Source organism: Morone saxatilis, unplaced genomic scaffold (assembly GCF_004916995.1).
Source record: "Morone saxatilis isolate NCDOM2014 unplaced genomic scaffold, NCSU_SB_2.0 Contig19, whole genome shotgun sequence".
Classification (NCBI taxonomy): Eukaryota; Metazoa; Chordata; class Actinopteri; family Moronidae; genus Morone; species Morone saxatilis.
In genome coordinates, this window is record NW_023339751.1 from 24901017 (window position 1) to 24924777 (window position 23761).

General features: G+C 41.0%; 2 protein-coding genes across 2 annotated transcripts in view; one reads left to right on the forward strand and one right to left on the reverse strand.

Moving 5' to 3' along the window:
* piezo1 (piezo-type mechanosensitive ion channel component 1) overlaps positions 1 to 14207 on the reverse strand; it is a gene marked incomplete in the record, with an annotated part of 78293 nt that extends 64086 nt beyond the window's left edge. Inside the window, 1 exon segment of the mRNA XM_035663180.1 lies at positions 13668 to 14207. Coding sequence (XP_035519073.1) covers positions 13668 to 13731 — 64 coding nt within the window.
* Positions 14208 to 17169: 2962 nt separating this feature from the next.
* cdt1 (chromatin licensing and DNA replication factor 1) lies at positions 17170 to 23550 on the forward strand. Its single transcript, XM_035663591.1, has 10 exons — positions 17170 to 18129; positions 18431 to 18544; positions 19360 to 19670; positions 19775 to 19969; positions 20288 to 20433; positions 20582 to 20682; positions 20822 to 21010; positions 21177 to 21341; positions 21697 to 21898; positions 22954 to 23550. Exons 1-10 carry the CDS (start codon positions 17677 to 17679, stop codon positions 23115 to 23117), a joined length of 2040 nt encoding a protein of 679 aa, XP_035519484.1. The 5' UTR covers positions 17170 to 17676; the 3' UTR covers positions 23118 to 23550.
* The last annotated feature ends 211 nt before the right edge of the window (positions 23551 to 23761 follow it).

Genomic DNA, 23761 nt, shown 5'->3' on the forward strand with positions numbered 1-23761 from the left:
CTCGAGTGCCCAGAGAGGCGCCTTTAAATAAAATGTATTATTATTATTATTATTACTTCCAGTCTTCTGTTCAGCTCACCTTAAATGCTAAAAGAGATTGTGTTGATGAAACGATAAATATCAGAAAGTGGTGACAGCTGCCTGCTTTTGGTTTAATTAAATCATAACCGCATATCAAGACTGCATCAATTCATGCGCCTTTCCATCAAAGCAATTCTTGATTCATCACTTTTTGACTTGATACTTGACTGATACTAGCTCGTGTTAGCTGGACTTACTGAGTACACATGAGGTCTGATCAGAGCCTGAGACTGTAACAGATGTGTAACAGGCTCCACACTCAGCATTAGACGCATGTTATCACTGTATGTGTGTGTGTGTTTATATTTAGTTAGCCATTAATAGGAAGACACATTTCCCTTTAATTCAACTAATATACACACCAGTGCACACACCGGTAAGAAAACACAGCTGGAACAATACAGTTGGCCAGCATCTGAACAAGACAACAGATCCAATTAACACACACACACACACACACACACACACACACACACACACATACGCTTCTATATCCAAACTGAATGACAAAAGACAAAAAGCATGGTCTGTAAGTCCCCTCTAGAACAGTTCTTAGGGTTAAAATTAGGGAAACATCTTGGTCTTGGTTAAATGACTACTTAGATTAGGTTACAGTAATAGCCCTGAAGTTAAGGTTAGGGAATGATCGTGGTTATGGACTGTCAGTTGGAAACAGGAAATGAACAGACAGTGTTATGGTATCTGTCCACCCCGACCTCCTCCTTATGCAGGCTTTGTTTTGTTTCTCTATTAATAATATGACTCTTGTGCTGCCGATGCTTGCTACAGCTGTGAGAGGGCTCTGACACTTGTATGTGTATTGTTCTCCACCTCAGTGGTGGTAATGAGGGAGGGGAAAGCTTTTTTTTTACTTTCCCCACCTAGAATTAGCCTGCCGGTACGAGGGATTGAACTGACAACCTTCTGGTCACAAACTTGTTTCTCTAACCACCACTGCTCTCTGAGGACTGTCTCTTCTGTCCCCATGAGTAAACATCATTAGCCAGTGGAAACCTCCAAAACTCTGTAGTGCATCACTATAATCTATATACAAAGCTAAAAAGAAGAAGGTTCTGAAGCATTTTACATATTTCTTTTTATGTATCGTATCACTTTTTAAAATGTGTGAATGGATATGTCTTTCTTAACTAAAAAAATGAGACCTTCCCACACTTTATCTGCGGCCTGTGGACTGATTTATATGTGTGTCTATGTATGGATGCAGATTTGACTCTTATAGTGGCGTCCACCACAACACAAAGTCTAAAGTCAAAGCTAACATTAAGGCAAAGTTTGTGAAATATATTGTGATATTGTGGTTTTATATGGCTAACGTTAGCTTGCTTGCCAACTCCTTGCTAGTTAACGTAGCAAAATACTGCATGCGCCTGAATCACGCTCACACGCACATAGTTCTTCTGTATGTCTAATCTCTGAGCAATATGGTTTTAACAGGTGGAATATGACTTTTTGCTATTATAGTATTGCAAAAGGAAAAATCTGTAAAACTATGGTCTTTATATCATCAGGTCAGCTAAGCTGTCACTTTATTAGTAGTATGTAGTATGTTATAATTCCAGTATTTTAGGTCTGTAGCCTACATTTCATTCAGATTTCACACCAGTCATAACACATATCCTAAAGACTCGTGCATATAGCTATTGCAGATCTACTACAGGTAGTACAATACGGTAATTGTCTGTATTATTATTATTAATATGACATTAGGCCCTGTGCGGTTCATACAGCCCAGGAGATTGTTCTGGCTTACATCTTTCACAATTCATGAACTGTTTGCTCACACAAACTTAACCAAAACTACAATTTTGCACATAAAACAGTTCCATTTACATTCCAACTCTTCAAAAAATTAAACTGTGTCCTATTTTCATTCCCTGAAGACCGGTGAGTAAAGCGAGCCAGAATCCAGAGTATTTTGTAATTCTCTTCCAGTCACAGAGTGGTTAGCAGCCCACCCTAGGATGGTGTCACTTTTCCTTCCACATTCTACTCTCTATTCAACAACCCCATATAGAAATTCTTTTTCTCACGAAGGTGTCAAGTTTATGACCACCAGCCAGCCACATGATCAGATGTCTGTGTAGGACATGATGAATGCTGGATGTCTGGACAGGGGATTGCTAGGGATTGATCACACATGCAGAAAGATACTTTCCCAGGTAGATTACAAGAGAGGACATGTAATGTGGATGAAAACTTGTGGCCAAATTCAGTAGACACGGTTGACCAGCACTGTGGAACTTCTATATTTGAAGTTATCCTATACAAGTATTGAATATGTACAATCTGAAGCATATATAATGAATTTCTGTTTGATTAAATACTGTAGCACAATCCATACAATAAAGAAGTGACCTCTTATTTTTGCAGTTAGTGCTCTGGTACAAGAGTTGATCCTGAGATGTGTATGAATATATGGCACAGTCTACTAATAGTTATTTGGTGACCAGCTGAACGGTTTATATTTACTGCTAGTCAAATCTTTCATTCCACACACATTCCACAGGAACGCTGTCATGATGAACAGCTACTATATATTTAGGCTTTATGGAGACTGGAAACTCTGTGTGTGTGAGAGCGAGAGTTCCTCAGGAGTGTGTGTGTGTGTGTGTGTGTGAGAAGAGAGAATAGGTCAGTGGTTGGTGTTCTCCCTGTAATCAGAGAGCAGAAGCAGTCACATCCCTTTCTGCAAGCTTGTCTAACTGCTAGGTGGTATGTGTTTTATACTGTTCCAGGGATATTCAACCAACGTGTGCTGGGAGACTGAAACATTTCACTTTCCCTTTTTATAAAATCAGCACAAACATCTGTACTTTTAGTCCGGTGTGTTACATTGAGTAAGATGGAATATAATATTCATAGGTATATAACAATTGTTGTGTTTTTGTTACCTTAGAATGACCTATGTTGAACCACCTGTCATGATTGTACTGGTGTTTCTGAATGTTCAGGATGTTTCCAGCTCTCAACCGCTTGGCAGTCCCTAGCATCTTTCCCCTGACAGCAGTAGTCAAAAGCTTAAACACGTTGGACATCCCAGTTAACATACACCAATAGCAGAATCTGAAGATGGCAATAATGGGCTTTTACTCCGTGGCAGTGGTTTGCTTTAGTCAGTGGAGCTTTCTGCCCTAACCTAAAACTGACTGACATCAGCCGCACTGACTTTATTCAAGAATGCAGCCAAGCATGTACAAGGTGTAACGCTGGTTTGTGAAGCACTGTCGATCAATCACTGAAGAGATACCTTCCTAGTATGACTATACTGTAAAAGATGGGGTACACAATCCACACAGTCCTTGTTCAAAGCTAATATGAGGCCTGAGCTGTCTGACTTAGACAAATTACGTGGGTTTATTTAAATATATTCTTAACATACTCAGATATTTCATTTAAAAGGTCCAGGTGTGTAACATTCAGGAAGATCTACTGTCAGAAAAGAAATATAATATTAATAGGTATATTACAATACCTGAATATAAGAATTGTGTCTTTGTTATCTACAGAGGGAGTGGATCCTCTTCTATGGAGTCCGCCATGTCGAACCACCATGTTTCTACAGTAGCCCAGAATAGACAAACCAAACTGTCCTAAAATGGGGCCTTTTGTGTTTTTTGCAAGCTTTGTGGCCACTGTATTTTCTTTTACACACTTCAAAGGTGAGCAGTATTCAGTTGGTTGTAATCTGCAACACCACTAGATGCCACTTAATCCTACACACTTGTCCTTAAAGTAAAAGTAGCGATACTACAGTGTTAAAATAGATATTAAAAAAAAAGAATACATACTTAAGAGTGGGAGTATAAACCTTCATAAAATCTAATTTTGTACTTGTACTTGTAAAGTTATTGTACTTACATACAGTACTTGAGCAAATACTTAGTTACCTTCCACAACTGGTTATTCTGAATTTTTATACTAAGATTTTCCTTTTCACTGTAAATGTACATCGGTTCTAAATATCTCTTCCTTGATTAATAATAATTAATAACTGTATTAGCCCTGAAAAAAACATATCGGTCGATCCTTGGTTTCCTTTCTGTAACTTCAACCCAACCTGAGCCCTAACCACCAACAGTCATTTCTGCAATGCCTAACCATTAACACGGACCTAAATAAAGCCCTGACTCCAACCACAGAGGGGCAGCACCACAGGAAACCAAACAAAGGGGAAACAGACGACACAACACTGGCACAAACGGCCGGGAATAAACCTACAGCGTCTAGCAGCACGAACATACCCACTGCACTCACTACCATACGCTGCAAACTGGCAGGAAAATGTGGATTTCACATTCCTCTTGTCCTTTCCCTTTGTGATGAAGATACCCAGGGCAGTGCCCAGACATGTTGAAATCTACTTTAAACCATGAGATTCTATCACATCCAACCTCTGCTAAAAGCATCAACTGTAAATCCACTTACAATGCAGTCAGTTCTGTTTTATTGCACACCTCACATAGAGAGGAAGAACAAAGGTCTGCTGTGGAACTCATCGAAACTGAGAGCAGGGAAGCTACATGTGATGAAGGTGCTGTCCAACTCAGCTTTTTTGGAATGGAAAATTCTGTATGTGTGTGTGTGTGTGTGTGTTTGTGTGTGTGTGCGTGTGTGTGTGCATAGCTGAGTCCATGCTGACCAGCTTTCCTGTTTTTGTGGAAAGAAAATGGCTAAATAGACATTTATAATTTACACTCATTCTCTCTCTCTCTCTCTCTCTCTCACACTCACTCTCTCACACACATTGTCTAATTACACAGTGTGTTGTGATGGTGCTACCGAAGGTAATTTATGGGGAGCTGTTGTTAAAATCATTGGTCCCCTGTGTGTACATGTTAACACTGAGCTAGCTGCGGGGTTCCCGCCGTGGCACCAGTGTTCGTTTCCACAGCTTCCATGACAGTAAAAACAAACATCACATGCGCACATGATGATTACAGGAGCCGACGATCAGACAGAGACCTCAGCGGCTGCAGGAGCAACAGAAAGTTCCAAACGTCGAAGGGGAAATGTCTATCTGTCCTATCTAAACTTGCAGCCAACTGTCACTAGAGGACCAGATCTATGGATGATAATGGAAACCTGCCTGTTAGACGTTGACATTTCTAGTGTCCAAGTTGAAGTTTGGCCCTATGGAGGCAGTAAAATAAATGTCACTGTCTGTTAACACCATAAACTACAGTACAGGAATATTACAATCTATTCAACTGTACAGGGGTACAGTATTATGGTGACTTAATGGGACTCAAACGGGCCAGATGAAGAGAATGTAGGGTGTGTTGTTACATACTAAATACATTACAACAATGACTGACAAATGGAGAAAATCATATTGCTGTCTGGAAGATGTAGACCACAAATCTGTGGGATTTTAACAGTTCATTACGGTTAGAAACAATAATAGTCTAGTGACACCATAATAATAATACATTTATTTTATATAGCGCTTTAAAGGGTACTCGAAGGCACTTTACATGGTAACATGATTTAACATTATTTCATTCATCATTCTGCTATGTCTCATGTTGTTACATCATATTGTAGTTGATGTGACTCCGGAACATATTTAAAGAATAAAAGATGATAATTGATAACTGCTGCTCTTTTCCACCACGGCTGATCCTTCATTTGTGGAGCATCATGCTGCTGACAGTGTTTGGGTCTGTTCAGGTCCACTGAAGTTTGGATCAGGTCTGATTTTTGTATTCTGACCCATTCTGACTGTGCTCGAGTCCCATTATGGAATTTGTGCATGTCAGGTTTGGGTTTTTCATGAAACATTCCAGAGGTGCAAACCCATGAAGACCTTTACTTTAAACCGCAGTTCACTGACACATCCAGTCTGACAGTCTGAGATTCAAACAGTGTGAGACATAGTCCTGACTCCCTGCAGGTTTGTACCTCTGCTTTGGAGGAGGTGGCGACATTGGACGAAGGGATGAATCCCATCTATACTCACAGTACAATGTGGCAAAGGTTGGGTGAGCATTCCCACAGAAGCCCAGTATTTTTGCTCCACAACATTTTCCAGGAGTTTTTCTTGACAATACAGGACAGCACTTGCTCACAGACGGAGGTCAGCCATAGGTGGTCATCGACTCCGTGTTAGCTCGCTCTCGTGGTGCACCTGGCTTGCAGATTTTTCCACTTTCTGAACTGACTACAGCTTTCCTCTAACTGTAACATTTATTTGGCCACAGCACAGGATAAAATACATAAAAATTTTCCAGGACAACATGGATTATTTCCAGGATATTTGGTTATTTTCATACATTTTCAAGTGTTTCCATGACTGGAAAAACACTTTAAATTTCCAGATTTTCCAGGATGCGTTGCACCCCTAATGTTAAATGATGTTTGACCTATAATTATACCCTGCAGTGGGTAACACGTTGCGGCATCATATCTGACACCTTCAAGCTTCCTTTAAATCTTACACTCACCAAAGCAAAGAGCAGCAGCATTAGCTCTGATAGCTGATAGCTACCTCACAGGTACGAAAAGCTTTCCAGGAATTATGTCCCTTGAGCTGCTTTGTCTTACCAAAGACAAGAAAAATGGTTCCTATATATGTGCAGGCCAGTCTACAGAGTCATCAGATAGGAACCCGCTATACTGGACTTCTGGCGCAGGGAAGGCTTTACAGAACCACCCTCCTCTTTACCTGCACAAACACATTCATCCTTCATAGCGAGTTATTCCCTTTTGTCGGAAGATACTCTATTGCCACTTTTCACAGGGCTGAAAATAGGTTTTTTACTAGTGTCAGGCAAATAAATAATACCTTTGCCTTCTATGGCATCTAGTTTTACAGTGGTAATCCATTAATGCTTTTTAGTATTTGTTGATAGTGTTTCTTAACCACGTACCACATCCTGTTGCTACAAGTACAATAGGCATACACAACAAGAGATTTTATGTTAGATATTTTTTTTCATGCACAGACAATATATAAGCCCCTAAAGAAATACGATAACTCAAGGTCCACCCACCCGCTTGTTCTGGAGCTTTCACCTGTATTACATATCTCTCCTGAACATCTACAGTTCCATGGCAACTGAGCAAATTCAAAGGATCATGTGGTCGAATGCTCAAGAACAAGCAAGTAAGAGAGCCTGGAGTTGAGATTGGTATGCCAGGTGCATGTGGTTTGTTTGTCTAAAGGGTGGTGAATTCGAGGAATACACTTTTGTTGTGATGACGGTCATCATATAGGAAAACTGGTTCCAGTGTGGCACCACGACTTTGCTGGTCTAGAACTAAGAACCAGGGGCTGAGGGGGCACCTTGTAGCCAGCCAGCTTCATATTTATTAGCAACTTATCGAACATCAATGATACAAATGTAAAAGGTACATATGCATTAGATTATTGCACTCCCGTTGGTTTTTCTATCCTGCACATCGTAAATATATTTCCTGTACAGTTTAGATCTTTATCTTTATCTTTATTTATTTATATTTCAAAAAGTACTTGCACTTGTACTTGTACTATGCACCAACCAAGGCAAATTCCTTTGTATGTGTAAAAACTTACTTGGCAATAAACATGATTATGATTCTGATTGTGATTGATTTAACTGGCTAGCTAGCTGTTGGTCAGCTAACACTACCCAAGCACATTACTTATTTCTTAATGTTTTGTTTGTAATATCAATGTTGCCTTCATAACATGAACAGAAATGATTAACTATGCTTGCTTGGGTAATGTTAGCTGACCAACAGCTAAGTAGATAGCCAGCTAACCTTGGTAAAAATAGCTAACTCTGGAGACAAACAGACATACAGTGACATGAACATGTGGCTCTATGGTTCCTCTGTAGAAAAGCACACCAGTTCTTAGAAGGTCTGAACTCATTACTGCGCACCTGGCAACCACTACAAGTCCATACCAGTGTCAGACTAGAAGAAGCCAGTAAGCAGTATATTGGTAAAAGGTAAATGGACTGTACTTATATAATGCCTTTCTAGTCTTCCAACCACTCAAAGCACTGTACACTACATGTCATTCATCCATTCACCCATTCACACTCCGATGCACAGCATCAGGAGCAATTTGGGGTTCAGTATCTCAAAACCAACAACCTTCTGATTAGTGGACAACCCACTCTACCTCTGAGCGACAGCCGCCCCAAATATATATATATTCAGATCAAATGTGTTCAAACTTGCCTCACCAGTAAGCTAAGAGTACAAGCATTTGACATGGTTTTCCTGTGGTGCATTTCACATTTGAGAGTTTCTAAAAGCTGAAACAGCACACCTATCCACTCCCTCTTTGTTCTGTGGGAACAGTCAGCTGTCTGGCCCAAACAGCCAAGTGTTTGGCAACCTATTTGGTGGAAATGTGGAGCCCAGCACAATAGATGACATTCTTTACCAAAGGAAGTTTATCTTCACTACAGAAGTTACAATATACTAAATGACTGCTGAATGTTGGGAACCTGCTTATCCCTGACAATTGTTCACACATCCCCCTGTAGAGTCTAATTAAACTACTTTTGTCCTTTACACTTGTTTACATGACATCTACAATTCCCAGAAAGCCACTTTTGCGCTCATATATTCCATGATTTAATGCTTCTCTACAGACGGGCCAGTCAGAGCCTTGGAGCAGACACTGTCCTGGCTCTGAACCCTCCAAACGTGCCACGCTCCCAGCACGTTGGCCCAAACATGCAACAGCATGTCTTCACCATTAAAACTGAGGAGGGGAAAAAAAAGACCAGCGCTTAGGAAAATCTGACTTAGCTCTGCAAAGTCAAGAAAAGGTTGCAGAGTTTATCATCATTAGAAGTGAAGAAGATCAGATGAGCTGCGGCTCATTCTCCTGACGGTGCCGCGATAAACTCTGATCATCAGATCCCTTCCACTCCCTCTGTCCGATCAGAGAAAAACCATCTGCACTCATCCCTCTTCCTCCTCCTCTCTCTGGCTCACTCCCACAAACCCCACAGCTCACACACACTCTGAGTATTTCTCACTGAGCCATGAAGTCTTGTTAAACTGCTCTGGTGTGGAATGGCTCTGACTCACTGGCTTAGCAACAATCATACACACCACAACACTCCGTCAAACAGGGTCGTTTTTGTTTTAATTTGATATTTGATATATGATATACAGATCCCAATTTCTCCCTTTTGATGCACAAACTCTAACTATATGCCAAGAAGGGTTCTCTTTTTTTTCAGCCTAAATCTTGCTGTGTGGAACCGACATTTTTCTATGTGCACACTCAATACAGTCTGTCACAAAACATCATGTCTGAACTATAGAGACGTTCGTACACTAACATTCTTTTGAAGCTCATGTACATTTAACAAGGATGTTCTACAAGCCTTTTTAAGTTGTGTTTTACACCCCTAACTCGTGAAATACGGCTGCTTGGTCAGTGGCCCTTTATATGCTTTACTATGACGCTGTAAGTAACCCTCTCCAGTCATTTCTGGACACACCCTTCCAAACATAATGTTTTTATGTGCCACGGAAGTCAGCTGATGTAGTATAAAGAGCGAGAAAGTCTGCGTATAGCACAAGCGGCAACCTCAGTGGCTGACAAATGAAGCCAACACAGAAGTGCCACTTGAGGCTGGCTCTAAAAAGTGACGGCGGAGGCAGGACTGCCAAGATGGCGACGGCCAGAGGTGACCACACTGAGCTTCACAAGGCCTCTTCTATTTAGCTCATCTACATCTATACAGTGAGGTCTAGTGTCCTATCTGCATTCAGCATGTTTCTATATTCATTTATGAACTGTTCTCCTTTGATTTGTCACATTTTTGTGAGTCTATTAACGCAAGCAACACAGGTGCCACAAATCCATAAGTTAACCATTCTGTCTAATATGAAACTGAAAGTACCAAAAGCGGGAACTTACAAGTGCCATTATAAACTCATTAGGGACATGATTTTCCTCTCACTCTTTTGTAGCAAAATGTGTGTAGAATGGTTCAGCCCTACCGGTGAAAACTTTACGTGTGCGTGTGATCACTGACAGCCAAAATGATCAAAGATCCCCCCAACAAAACATGTATTTAGACATATACAAACACTCTGCTTGGAACAATAATGTGTGTCTGATATGTTTTTTCCACATCAAAATCCTTAAAAAGTCATCTACTCCTTCTACCTCATTAAAACGTCCAGAGTCTCTGAATATGCAAATGTTAAAATCTGATTCAGTGAGCACAGAGAAACTTTCCACTTTCAGCAGATGAATGTGAAAACATAAAGCTCAAATATCTGAGAACAAGAAGAAAAACACATTTCTGACCGGAGGGGACTTCAAGTATCAGATCTCCACCCAATTTAAAAAGGGATTTTAGTGCAATAATGAACAAAGCATGCTTTAAGTCGTCTTTTGATATACAACTTAATGCACAATGTCTTTTGTCTTTCTTTTTAAGCTTTGAAGAGCTCATGACTTCATTGTGTCCCTCTAAATTCTGAAACCAACCCTATGCCCCTGGGCCCAATGTCTACCCAGTTCACCTCCAATATAGCAAACATAATGATGAGGCATCCTTTGTTCTGATCCACTCATTGTTCACATTTGAGATCGCCATTTTGAAGAAGCCCTACAACTTTGCAGGCTCTGTGATGTTCGACCTGTCGTCCTGCCATCCGTCATTGGACCTTTAAACAGCTGACTGATATCTGGTTACATGCAAAGCAAGCACCACCTATGCATACAGCAATTTATGGAGTCACACATACGCATATTAATGCTGGGATGAACTAGAGCACAGCTTTGATTTTCTGCCGGAACCCATTGTACCCGACCCAACCAGCCAGATTCAGGCCCAAAACTGATGCCATAGGCCAGGCTTGGGGCAGAATGAGATTTTCTATATGCATATATCTATATTTAACATTTTATTAATGCACACAACTATAATTATTGAGTGAACTGATCATGTATTTGTTTTGATAATAATTTGTACTATATTATAAGCACAATGCAGTTTACTTTAGCTTGAAATAATCCAATCTATTGAACTTATTTATGTATTTAATTAAAGTGGATTTGGAGTGGTAAAGTGGTTGGACCGGAGTTTTTGGGCCCGTTTGAATCTCTATGATGGAGGGATGGAAAGACGGATAGATAGATGATTCAAGGGTTGATGGCAGTCAAAACCTTTTTTCATAGAAAGCAACAACAACATTTGTCTGGAGTCATTTAAGTATAATATTCAGGTCTGTCAAATACATAAATGCTCTCTAAAAGACAAAGCATCACAAGCATTCGTTTAAAAAAACACACCAACACTAACATTAATAATAATAATAAAACAAAGATCAATACAAGTCACACTGCAGTACATTAAGTGACCAGCTGCAGACTAGTGTGTGTGTGTGTGTGTGTGTGTGAGTGTCTGTGTGTCTGTGTGTGTGTGTGTGTGTGTGTGTGGCAATGTCTTGGCAACTTTATTGCCATGTTTCACTTCCTTTGACTCAGTAGAAACTCATGTGCACTGTTGACAGAAACACTGCAAGTTCTAGCTGGCGACATCCTGTCAGAAGACACACGCACACACACTTGCTTTCTCCCGCTCTATCACGCACACATACACACAAAATATTGGACCTTTCATAACAAAACACCACCAGTATGCTTCCTACAGAAATATTAAGTTAAGTGTGTGAGTGCAGACCAGAAATAAGAAGCCTCTGATGCAGACTCATTTGTTTACTTCAAACACGGCTTTTAACATCTGCTTATAATGAATGATATTCAACAAGGCCAACCAACAAGATCCCTGACAGTGATTCATATACACAGCAGTTTTTCCTTTATGAAAAACTGACAACACACAATGCTAATGAAGTAGTCGCCAGCTGAGAACGACATCATGTCATATTCACTGGAAGGGAAATCAGTTGCTCAACACCGTCTTAGCCACTTCTCAGTGTTGGGTGTGTCAATGCTCTTAGATACCGTAGCAAGTAAATAAACAACCCACCACTTTATTTTTATCTGTCTTTATAATGTTGGAGGGAAAGGTGGGATCTGCCATAATCATCCCTTCTTCCACAGAAATGTTTATACAACTCATAAAGACAAAACTTCCTCGAACACTACATCACTTACTTTGTCACTACCAAACCTCTAGTCTAGTTCACCTTGAATTGCATAATTTTCTTTACTACCAACCACTCCTTTTTTTCCACATCACAGCTCCATGCTGCCTGCTATCCCACAATGCCTCGCCAAAGATTCACTCAGAGGGTTGGACATCTCGCACTGCATCACAGCCAGTGAGTCTAAACAGAGCTTCAAGACTTAGGAAGTAGCACTTACACCTTACTGGTGTAGCTTGGGTTAGTTTTATTCCTGCCACTATCTGCCAGTTCTCACTGGAATTGCATGTGTCATGTATCTGGCTCAAGCTAGCAGTTGTTAAATGATGCCCTGTCATGTTGTAAAATAGTCCTGTAAATGCTGAAGATGTCCATAAAAAGCTGCTTTTTTGCCACATAGCTGAATGCACAAAATTGTTGTGGACGGGAAACTGGTATATAAAGCTGTGGCAGGGTCCGCCTCGCTGTCAATTCCTAGCGACCAACTGTGGTACTGCAACAAAGTAATTCCTGCATCCTGTAAAGCCTTTTCCTCAAAGACAACTTGACTAGATGCCACTAAATCCTACACACTGGTCCTTTAAGTCTCCATTGTGACTGCAGTTATCATGAGGAAACAAATGAGCAAATACAACTAAAAAATGCAAACGACATATTTAAAGAGGGCAAAACCAAGTCATGGAAGAATTGTCTTTACTGACTACATTTAAAGCTGCAACCATTTCAAGCAACAAGCTGAGAATACCACGAAAACAGACTGAAGCATGGATGACAGATAATGCGTTCTGACTAATCTTTCTACCAGGACTTACACAAAACAAGATTCAGTCCGACACACACCTAAAAAACAGTTTCAGTTTATATCAACGCTGAGGAGATCTTACAGTGCCCACTTATTAACTAACTTTAGAAGTTTCACGTGTGTCACGGTTCCCATTGGCTATGGTAGGCACACAGTTATCCCAGCCTGACCCTATCTGCGATATCAGTCAATTACGGATTTCTTTGCTTATCAGCTAAAGTACACACTTAGTAGAAAGTAACTTACAACGTGCTACATGTGTTTTGGGGTGATACTTAATTCGGCTAATATTCCAACACCAAAGCAGCTCACTTTCAGAATTAATTTAACTTTTTTTCACCCGTCCTCGCATTTCACAACATCGTAACACCACGGGAGGCGACAGCAACACCCAGCAGGGCTGAGATTTCACTTTAAAACACCAACTTCTCTCCTTAAGGTCTCTACGTTAAGTCTTCTGTGTGTGTGTGTGTGTGTGTGTGTGTGCTGGTAGTGGGGACACTGACAGAGTATCGTTTGCAGTCACGTTTCGACTGGTATCGCTGCATCGAAGAAAACGCTGGCAAACGCTGAAAGTGGAAGTTTTTACAGTTTTCCCTCCAGCTGCTACAGCGGTTCCCACCCAGCAGTACATGGCAGCAGACAGTGCTGGCTAATGTGGAACAACACATCACAAGTTAGTTACCTGTTAGGAGCGCGGCGGGCAGCAGAAGGCAGTAGAAGAGCCAGACCACCACCTGAAGATCCATGTCAGTGCTGATCGATAGTCACTAGATCAATAACTACCATCGATCAGCGCAGGAACGCTGGTTCGCCAACTTAAAACGGCTCCATCGGGGCTGATTGATTAAATGTGACAGAGGAATGGATACACCATTATTCCGATATTCGATCATGATCTCCCATCAAAAAGTTGAAAAAAACTTAAGGAAAGTTCGAATAAAGTTTCCAGTGAGTATCGATCTCCTTTCTATGAGAGAGCAGCAGCAGGCCGACTCTGAGCGGAGCTGTCGGGGAGGAAGAAAGGGTTTGTTGCATGTGTTCCTCCGGAGGGGCCCAGTCTGAAGTAACAGTGTTGTAGGTGGAAAATGTGATTCACAGGCAAATCAGTCTGAAGGGCGTTCATAGAGGAGCTATTCTCCACTGAGCTGCCTGCCGCTGCCGCTAACGCTGCTGGTCACCTCCCCGCCGCGCACACACACACACTGCTCACTGCTTACACACACACACTGCTCACTGCTCACACACACNNACACACACTCACTGCTCACACACACTGTTTATGACTGGTGTTCAGTCACTGCGTTGTAATGCGCACTGCAGTGTATTCCCGCCGGTCATTTGGGGAACTGTGTTGGCATTAAACCGGTTTGCTTGTTTAGAGGACTGACAGTTGTGACACGACCACGTCAATCACCGCTGGCGCTAGAAATAGCTCTGCTCCAACTCCAACAGGCGCTAAATTAAATGGCATTGTTGTGTAAGTGGCGCCGCCTAGCGCGCAAATAAACACTGTAAAATGTGGAGCCAGTGAAGGCAACACAGGTGGTTTCTTACTGGCCTGTGGGCCCTTACTGTAAAATGTAGCAATGGATATTCATGTATTATATATATTACCATGTGAAATAGTTTTATTTCTTTGACTTACTATAATTTACCTACTTTATTTAATTTGTGTTTATAGCATTCATTTTTGTCAGTGGAATACACCACACACACACACACCGTTTTGTTTATTTAATAAATAAACAGGTCAACAAGCTTAACAAAATAGACAGATATATATAAACAATTAAAACAAAAACAATAACATTTGTAGACATTGGTGCAATGGTGCCAAGTGCTCAAAGGATGCTAAAATAAATAATTTGTGCAGGTATTTTTATGTACATTTGGTAGGTGCATATGACAGTATAAAACTATTTAAAAAAAACTAAACTAAATAAATAAATGAAAATAAAGTAAATAACTGTAATGGTTGTACTAAAGATAAAAACAAAATACAACCAATCAAATCAAATAATAGATTAATCATTTTATAAATAATGAATCAATAATAATAAACAATAAAATAAAAATATAAGGGAACTTCAAAATAATCTGGTTGTAAACTTGGTGTCGATGTGGACGTGTGAGTGTGTGCGTTTTCCCTCCTGGACTGTTTTACTGCTTTATTTGAAGGATTTTAGAGAACCAAGGAGATGAAAGCATGCAGTGCTTTACAAGATAAAGCAAAAACAATTAGAGAAAAGTCTGAAAAAGTATACATAACAGAGTGAATTATAACACAGGGGCTTCAATGAAGAGGCCACAACAGTCAGTGTGGGGGAACTGCCATAACTGGCTATTTATTAGAGCATTTACTAAAACCCCAGGGATGGAAAGAAAGGAGGAGAGGACAGACAGTCATATTACGGCTGGGAAGCCAACCACCCACTGAGAGTGCACTGGGAGTATTCTACCAATGCAGACAACAAAACAAAACACAATTCAAATAAAACACCACACTAATAAAATGTGCCACCACAAACCATACCACCAGTGAGTGAACTCCCAGTACTCCAACCACACTGTGACCAGAGGCCACCACCAGCCGCAGCACTAGAAACAAAAGAGACACAAATAAAACCCTAAAGCACATAAAATTAACTAAAATTAACTAAGAACAATAAAAACTAAGATACCAAAACTAAGCTAAAATTCACAATGCTCAAATAATACATCATTAATACTTACCTCCTGCTGACAATGATTCCTCTTTCACCTTTTTTACCTACAATAAAGTTATGGCAGAGCCTTTGTTAAATTAAAATACAATACCTCAGGGTGCTTGCACCCCTACGGTACCTAAACAATAAAAGTCTTGCATTTAAGTATGAAGATGAATCACTTATTTCTTAAATGCCCCTTGAGCCTTTCATATTAATGATCAGTGTGTGTTTCGAGTAGGCAATATGTGATCAAGACACTGATTACTTTCCTTAACTGTTGTTCCCTAAGCTAACAGTGTGACCCATGGTTATGTTAAGAGGTGTGTGCATATGTAGATTAAGAGATGATTAACACACTCAAAAGTAGAAATACTCATTAGAATGGGGATATTGCTGTGTTGAGTGGGTGATCCAGTTACAGGTTCATCTGGCTACTCAAACTACGTATGGCTGGGAAGTCAAACTATATCAAAGTATCATCTACTTTTATTCTTTTATCATTTGTTTCAAAAGTCAAATCTATAATTTAAAATAGTTGTTCCAGTAATTTCTTTAGTCTCTAGGAGACATTTGATTTGCTCACTGTGAACATGGACAAATTTTGGTGTGAGGAAATGAATATAATAAATGTCAATAACAAAAAGATAGTGTCAGTGAAGATACATGCTGCTCTGAAACATTGATCATCATATGGGAAGTGGTGATTGTCAAACATGATTAATCATGTCCTTCAATTCTCCACAATAGATGCACATTAAACCACAGATCCCCAATTTGAGTGAATTTTGTCTTAAGTCCCCAGAGTAATTTTTTTTTAGGTTTAAGAGATAATAAAGACTTTATACTTGGTCAATGATCAAACTAGGATCACTGTAAATTACAATCAGTCAAAACATCCAACCTCATGTATTCCCTTGTTCTTCCAACTTCCAAAAAATGTGAAAAAAGTTCAAATATTCTCTTCCTCCTTTTGCTGGGGACTCCCTGCAATCCACTCGGACCCATGTTGGTTTAAGTGGGTGAATTATGAGGCCATGAATGAATTTCTGAAATTATTTATATGCATACATTAACAAAATAGTTCACAAACACACAGAAGCAGTTATCAGGAAAACAAATAGACTTACCTCAGAGTATCTTATTATTATTATTACATAATAAATCATTATTATTATTTAGATTGTTTTTTATTTCTTTCTTTTTACTACTTTCTTTTTCTTTTTTGTGTCATATCAGCATGCATGTATGAATGTAGGTGTGCCTATATGTGCATATGGGTATTCATGTGTGCATAAATTGACGAATATTACCAGTTGTTTAAATTTCAAAACTAACAATTGCAAAAACATGTAAATATACTGAATATTGTGTTGAACCATAAAATTATTGCAATAAAAGTTTTACTTTGAAAGGATACATGTTAGATGAGAAGGATGGGTCAGTGTCGCCATACAAACATGTGTTTTAGAAAAAACCAATCAATCAAAGAAATGATCAAAACAACAACAGGACAGATACTTCCTGCAATATAACACGACGTCAACACAACAAAAAAGAAATTCAGATTTAAAACAAGTGTGGCTTTAATAACTGCGCCATTTATCAAACATTTCTATTTTTTAAATTAACAACAGGATCATGTAGAAACATTCGGGAAAACAATGCAGCACATATTACATAAATTATGTTATCAAAATATATATTACTTGAATACAATGAAAAGATAAAAAGGGTACACACATGCATACACCATTGATTAAAATGTCCCATCCCTCTTTAACTATCCTACGATGTCACGTGATCCGGGGGCGTGGCTTTGCTCAATCCGCGCGAAACTTCTTTTCTTCTTCCTGTGAAGTGTGAACGTTTCCGGAGAGCCATTGTTGATGGACACTATTTATATCTGCGTCGAGTTCGTTTCATAGTAGAACCGTGCATTTTTTTCACTTTGCGGTTCCTGTGTGTACCTCAGGCAGCAGCAACATGTCTCAGGCTCGAGTGACCGACTTCTTTTCCCAGAGAAAGAAGGGCATCGCCGCTCCGGTGAAAGCAGCCAGGCAGCGCAGCCGTGGCTCTTCGTCTAACGCTGCCAGCACACGGTCAAGATCTTCCAAAAGCAAAGACGTTTTCCTTCGTTCGTCCTCCATCCATGAAGAGTTTGTCCGAGTTATCGACGAGGCGGTGGGGCTAAACGAGAGAGAGGATACCGGCGACACCGCGAAAGACTCCCCCTCCAGTCCCCGGACACCAAAGCGGACCTCGGCCGAGGCGGAGTTTGACCTCGGGGCAGCAGTGTTTTCAGCCACCGCCGACCACAGCACGGCCAAGAAGAGACGGCAAGTGGAGGCTGTTAGAGAAGCTAAAGCTAACGTCCCAGAGAAAGTAACGAGGAGGAAGGCCAGGAAGAAACTGGTTCTCCCTCAAGACTCACCACAGGTAATTTTATTCTGACAGACTCCTCCACCTATGAGGGAATTTGTGTTAGCTCCACGTTGTTTTTAAAGGCTTGTCTTCATTATTTAACCCAAACAAAGATGGCAACTAGAAAAGTTTGCTTATTTTTCAGTCTGCCAAATTCAAAGTTGCAGTAGGTCATTTGAATTTAAATGATTTTTTGAATAAAGATCCATACTGCAGCTTTAATTACATATATATATACACAGTCACATTGCACGCGTGTACATGACCACTCAATGACAGTGAACACTGAACTTACTCTGTTGCGGTGTATGTCCAGGCTGCAGTCCAGCCCCCGCCCAGTGAGCTGACTCCACAGCCCGCAGCTCCCGCAGCATCCCCTCCACAGAGCCGCCAAGTCATCAGCAAGAGCACCGGAGGACAGCCCAGCAAGGTAACGCAGTGTGTCTTTAGTGGTACATGCTTCCTTTTAGTGCCTAAATTGTGACAAAGCGAAGTAAAGTTAGTGTGCCAAAAGCCTAAAGAGTCTGATTGGATCAGTGTAGAGGGGTGAGCGCTACCGTAGTTGTACCTATCTATGATCAGTTTGTGCACGTACTGTAATGGTTATGGTGCACAGCCTCTAGTTTGCTACAGAGCTAGATTCATACAGGTGCTGTTGCAAAACACAAGTCGGCACTAGCATGTTTATGGGCTAACTGTGGTCTGGTTGTGAAAAGTCAATATTTTGATGCTGATTGAGTGTATCAAAGGTTCAGTGTGTAACATTTAGGAGGATCTATTGTCAGAAATAGAATATAATACTCATAGGTATGTTTTCATTAGTGTATAATCAGCTGAATATAATAACTGTTGTGATTTGTTACCTTAGAATGAGCTGTTTATATCTACAGAGTCTGCTATGTTGAACCACTGAGTTTCTACAGTAGCCCAAAATGGACAAACCAAATACAGGCTTTAAATAAGGCATTTCAAAGGTATTACCACTATTGTTTTGAAATGGTGCATTTTTTGGGAATTAATCCATATTTAGCCCTTTAGTATTTGTGGCAGCGGGACAGGTGCATGAAATTGAGTTCATGGTGATAAAGGAGCACGTCGGCCAGTGCAACTGTGTGGTTCATGATGTGTTTTTAATAGTTTTTGGACAACAATCGAGCCCAGTACCACATAGGAACAACATATATCAGGTTTAATACATTTAATAATTAGAATATTGCCTTTAAAATAATATCCACTGTCTTTCAGGCTCTGTGTAAAGAAGACATTGCAACACTCAAGTCTCGCCTTCAGAGGATCAAGAAACTCGGAGGGGAAATAACCAGCGCTGCCTCCTCTGCTTCCATTTCCACGCTGCCGTCTTCTGCCTCTCCAGCTGGTGCAGGACCTAAAGACGGGTCCCCTCAAGTCCCAAACACTGCCACGCTGCACGCCTGTGATGCTAAAGCCCTCAAGTCCACTGTAGCACGGGCCAAAGAGCTTGCGGCTAAAGCCCAGAGGAGGAAGGAGGAGAGAGAGGCTAAGGAGAGCAAGCAGAGCGAGACACAAACCCAGGACAGGTGAGCATGGAAAAACCGTCATACAACACCAGTTTACCATTTTCATCAACACGTGGTCCTCTAAGTCCAAATCAGGAGTTAAAGTGTCCTCTCTTGTCCCTCAGCACTGAGCAGCCAGCATACCAGCGGTACCACACCCTCGCCCAGGCGGCCCCTCCAGGCCTCTCCCTGCCTTACCAGTACAAGGTGCTAGCTGAGATGTTCAGGAGCATGGACACGGTGGTTGCAATGCTGTACAACCGCTGCGAGACGACAACCTTCGCCAAGCTCAAACAGGGAGTCCAGGACATGATGCACAAGTAGGTGGACGGATGGAGAGCTGGTCTGGTTGGGCTTTTCATGTTTAAATGAGGATGAGTGTTTCTTTCAAGTTTGTCATGTGACTATGGTAAAAAACAAAACAAAGGGTTTGTAAATCGTAAATCTGGACATCGAAAGAGTTTTTGGAATAGATTTCTTGGGAGTGATACAGATCATGAACCCTTGAAACATCACATAAATCATATCTAAACTGTCTAAATCCATTGCAGTACTGCATCAAAATCTGAGTTGGGCATCTTGAGTCAAAACTCACTACTGCAGAAGCTGATGTTTGCCTCTTTTTATCCACCTTGCAGGCGCTTTGAGGAGAGCCACGTGGGTCAGATAAAGGCGGTGTTTCCCGAGGCCTACACATTCAGACAGGAGAAGAACATCCCCACCTTCAACAGCAGCATTAAGAAGGGCAGCTACCAGCTCACCGTCGAGCCCGTCATTCTCTCTGGTTAGAATTGTCTCAGTCTTTAAAGACAAAATTTCTTCTGCTCAAAATATTTAACCTTTACAGTAATCCACAAAATGTCTCTAAATGGGATGTATGTAAACTGCAGCAAACATTTATTTACATATGTGTGTTTGGTTGTCCTCTTCAGACCAGAATGAAGCACGTCCCGTCCTGTCAGCCTCTCGTCTCCTGGAGAGAAGACAAATCTTCCATCTGAACCTGGTCTCCATCGTCAAACAGCACCACAAGGTCAGCTGCTGCTCCCAGCACAGCTCCCATTTGGTTTCACACAATGAGAGTCACAACTGGGCTCAGGCACTCAATGGGGAGAACATGGTTCTGTCCAAGGGTTTAAACTACTTCTAAAACCTACCTCTCTGTCCTGCAGGTCTTCCTGTCCCTGTTGGCTTCTCCAGTGTCTGTCCCAGAAGATAAACTGACCCGCTGGCACCCTCGCTTTAACGTGGACACTGTGCCGGCCATCCAGGCTAGCTCGCTGCCCCAGCCTCCTCACACAGAGAAACTGGCCACGGCTCAGGAGGTGCTGGACAAGGCCCGCTCACTCATCACACCTAAGGTACCAAATTGTCAAATTTCTCTCAATATATCGTCAGTTTGTTGTATTTTAGATGAATATTGTACAATCAAAGGATAACTGACCTGAAAAGTCATTCTTAATCATATGCCTGCTGTATTCATAACCGGTATTTATTCAGTGTAAATGTATATTGTCCTGTGTTCAGATGGAGAAGGCTCTGGTGTCTCTGGCTCTGAAGATGGAAGATAAAGCTGCAGAGAGCAACAAGCCGACAACTCCACAGAACTCAACAGTCCCGCAAACGTCAGCTGTCCCTGCGGCTCAGGTCCCAACTGCCCTGAAAGGAGTGTCCCAGTCCCTGCTGGACAGGGTAGGTACACCAGGAGGAGGGGAGGGGTGGTTGGTGGGATGGACTTGCTTTATGGGTATATTGGCATGGTTGAATTTAAGGGCTGTATGCTGCTATTGATGATAACCAATATTTCAAAAAGGAAATATTGATATTGTGTTAATTATCCAGCGTATTTTAAATAATTTCAGTGTCTTTCTGTTCTTGCTATGTGGTTCACACTCACAGAACACAAAAAAGAAAACAATTATTTTGACCTATTGCTTTTTTTCTAAAATGTTCATAGATATTATTGTTATTGAGTAATATTGTTATCATGAATTGTTTTTAGAAAACCACGTTGTGACTTACCGTGCTGTTTTGTTCGGTTTGTCAGATTCGGGCGAAGGAAGCCCAGAAACTCCAGGCGGCCATGACACGAAACCCTGTCCACGAGGATCGCCTGCTGATGATGTCACGGCTCCCCGAGCTGGCCAGGATTCTCCGGAACGTTTTTGTTGCAGAGAAGAAGCCGGCTCTAATAATGGAGGTGGCCTGCAACAGGATGGTGGCCAGCTACAGATCTGCTCTCAGCACAGGTTGGTTCAAACAGCAGCACAACCAGCATCCATCCAATGGTTTCTGAATTGTTTTTAACTGCTAGAATTCTAGTTAGGCAAGTAGAAACAGTTGAAGCATGCAGCATTTTACTAGGGGTGTGAGAAAATATTAACACTTGAGTATTGCAGTATTATATTTTGTGATAGTTTGACTTCCACTGTAACGTAGCAACATAAACTGAGACAGGAAGAAGTAAACGCATATCTTTTCTTGGCTGAAACTGCACAAAAAGCAGTGCCATGTTGGGTATTACAGAGACAAATGGAGGTAAATACAAATGCAGATCCCACTGTTCTGGTTGCATAAACTTTATTTTTCTCAATACTTTTTTACAAATCACAACACATAGCCTTTCTTACAGTATCGCAATATATTGAATCAGTGGATCCCAACCTGGAGGTCGCCAAAGCTTCACAGGGGGTTGCAAGGACTTTATTTTAAGGGGTGTAAGAAAACTTAGAAAGATGTACACAGTAGGCCTATATCTCAGGATTCTGTTCATGAAGAAAACTAAATTAAATTGTTTAGTAGACCTGAACACAAGCGATATTTGTAGAGCCTTCACTCTCAACCCTTCAACAACATCATTAGCATAAAAAAAAACAGAGACAGAATTGTAAAAAAAAGTTCCTAAAAATCATCTCTGATTAATATTTACCGAAAATAATGATTGCTAACCATCTGCTGAAAATTCATAGATCGTTCATTTTACACAAACTTCCTGCAGTTATTGTTTTCACTGTTTGGGTTCATTGTTCAGTTTATCATTTCTCTACTGTTACTGTTATACATTGAACATAATAGGAAATATCCATCAAATATGTCACTTAACTAATAGAAAATAGAAGTAATAGAAAATCAGCCCCCTGAGGAAAAAGATTGGGAGCTACTACTGAATCATAACCCCTGTAAAGTGATGCATATCATGTCGTAAGATTCTTGCCAGTTCACAATCACAGGGCTGTTGCTGTCTTCTAATTGTTACGTGAATGGAGAACTGTTGTGATTGGTTGTCCTTGCCCTCCATGAACAGGTGAAATGGAGAAACACATCCGTCTGCTGGCAGAAGTGGCTGCCGATTGGCTGACTGTTCATCCAATCAGAAAGGACTTCTACCTGAAGCTGAACAAGAACATGGAGCTCAACATGGTCGTGGACAAACTGAGCAGCAGACTGAGAGAGGAGGAGAGACTCTGAGAGACATTAATGACTAAGAGACACCATTTTCAGGTCCCTGCTGGATGAGCTGCCGGACGACTGAAGGCTGCTTGCTTATGAGTGCCATATTTTGTAGTGAATTCCACTGGTTTGTTGGCAGCAGGCACAGTGCACTCTAGGCTGTCAGTGTGGAAACGGTCGCCGATTGATGTAGGCACAGCTCCAGGACACCGGGGTGTCCCAGAACCCTGAGGGCCACATGGGACCAAGCAGAGCCAGTCTTGGTATTCCTACCACCCTGTGTTGTAAACCGGTTACGGTGATGTTTTGTTTTTTTGTAGCATTGGTGTGTACAGTTCTGCCTCGAGTCTTTTTATGGATCAGTTTTCTACAATGTAGAACTGATGAATGTTTACATTTTTAAAGGTCACTGTTTGATAATGTTTAAGAAATACAATCATTTGTCAGAGCCCCACTGCCTCCAGTTATTTTTCTTTTCAATACAATTTACTAAATAGAACAGTCCGTAACAAGGGCAATGACTGCATTAGTCATCTGAAAGGGACAGGGAAGCTGATTCTGTCATGATTACATGAGAGAAAAGGTTGCCATGAATCTGGAAAGTACTTTAAAGTGCTGAGTTTAGCCTGCAGGAGTCTGAGCCTTCAGCCTTGTGTGCTCAA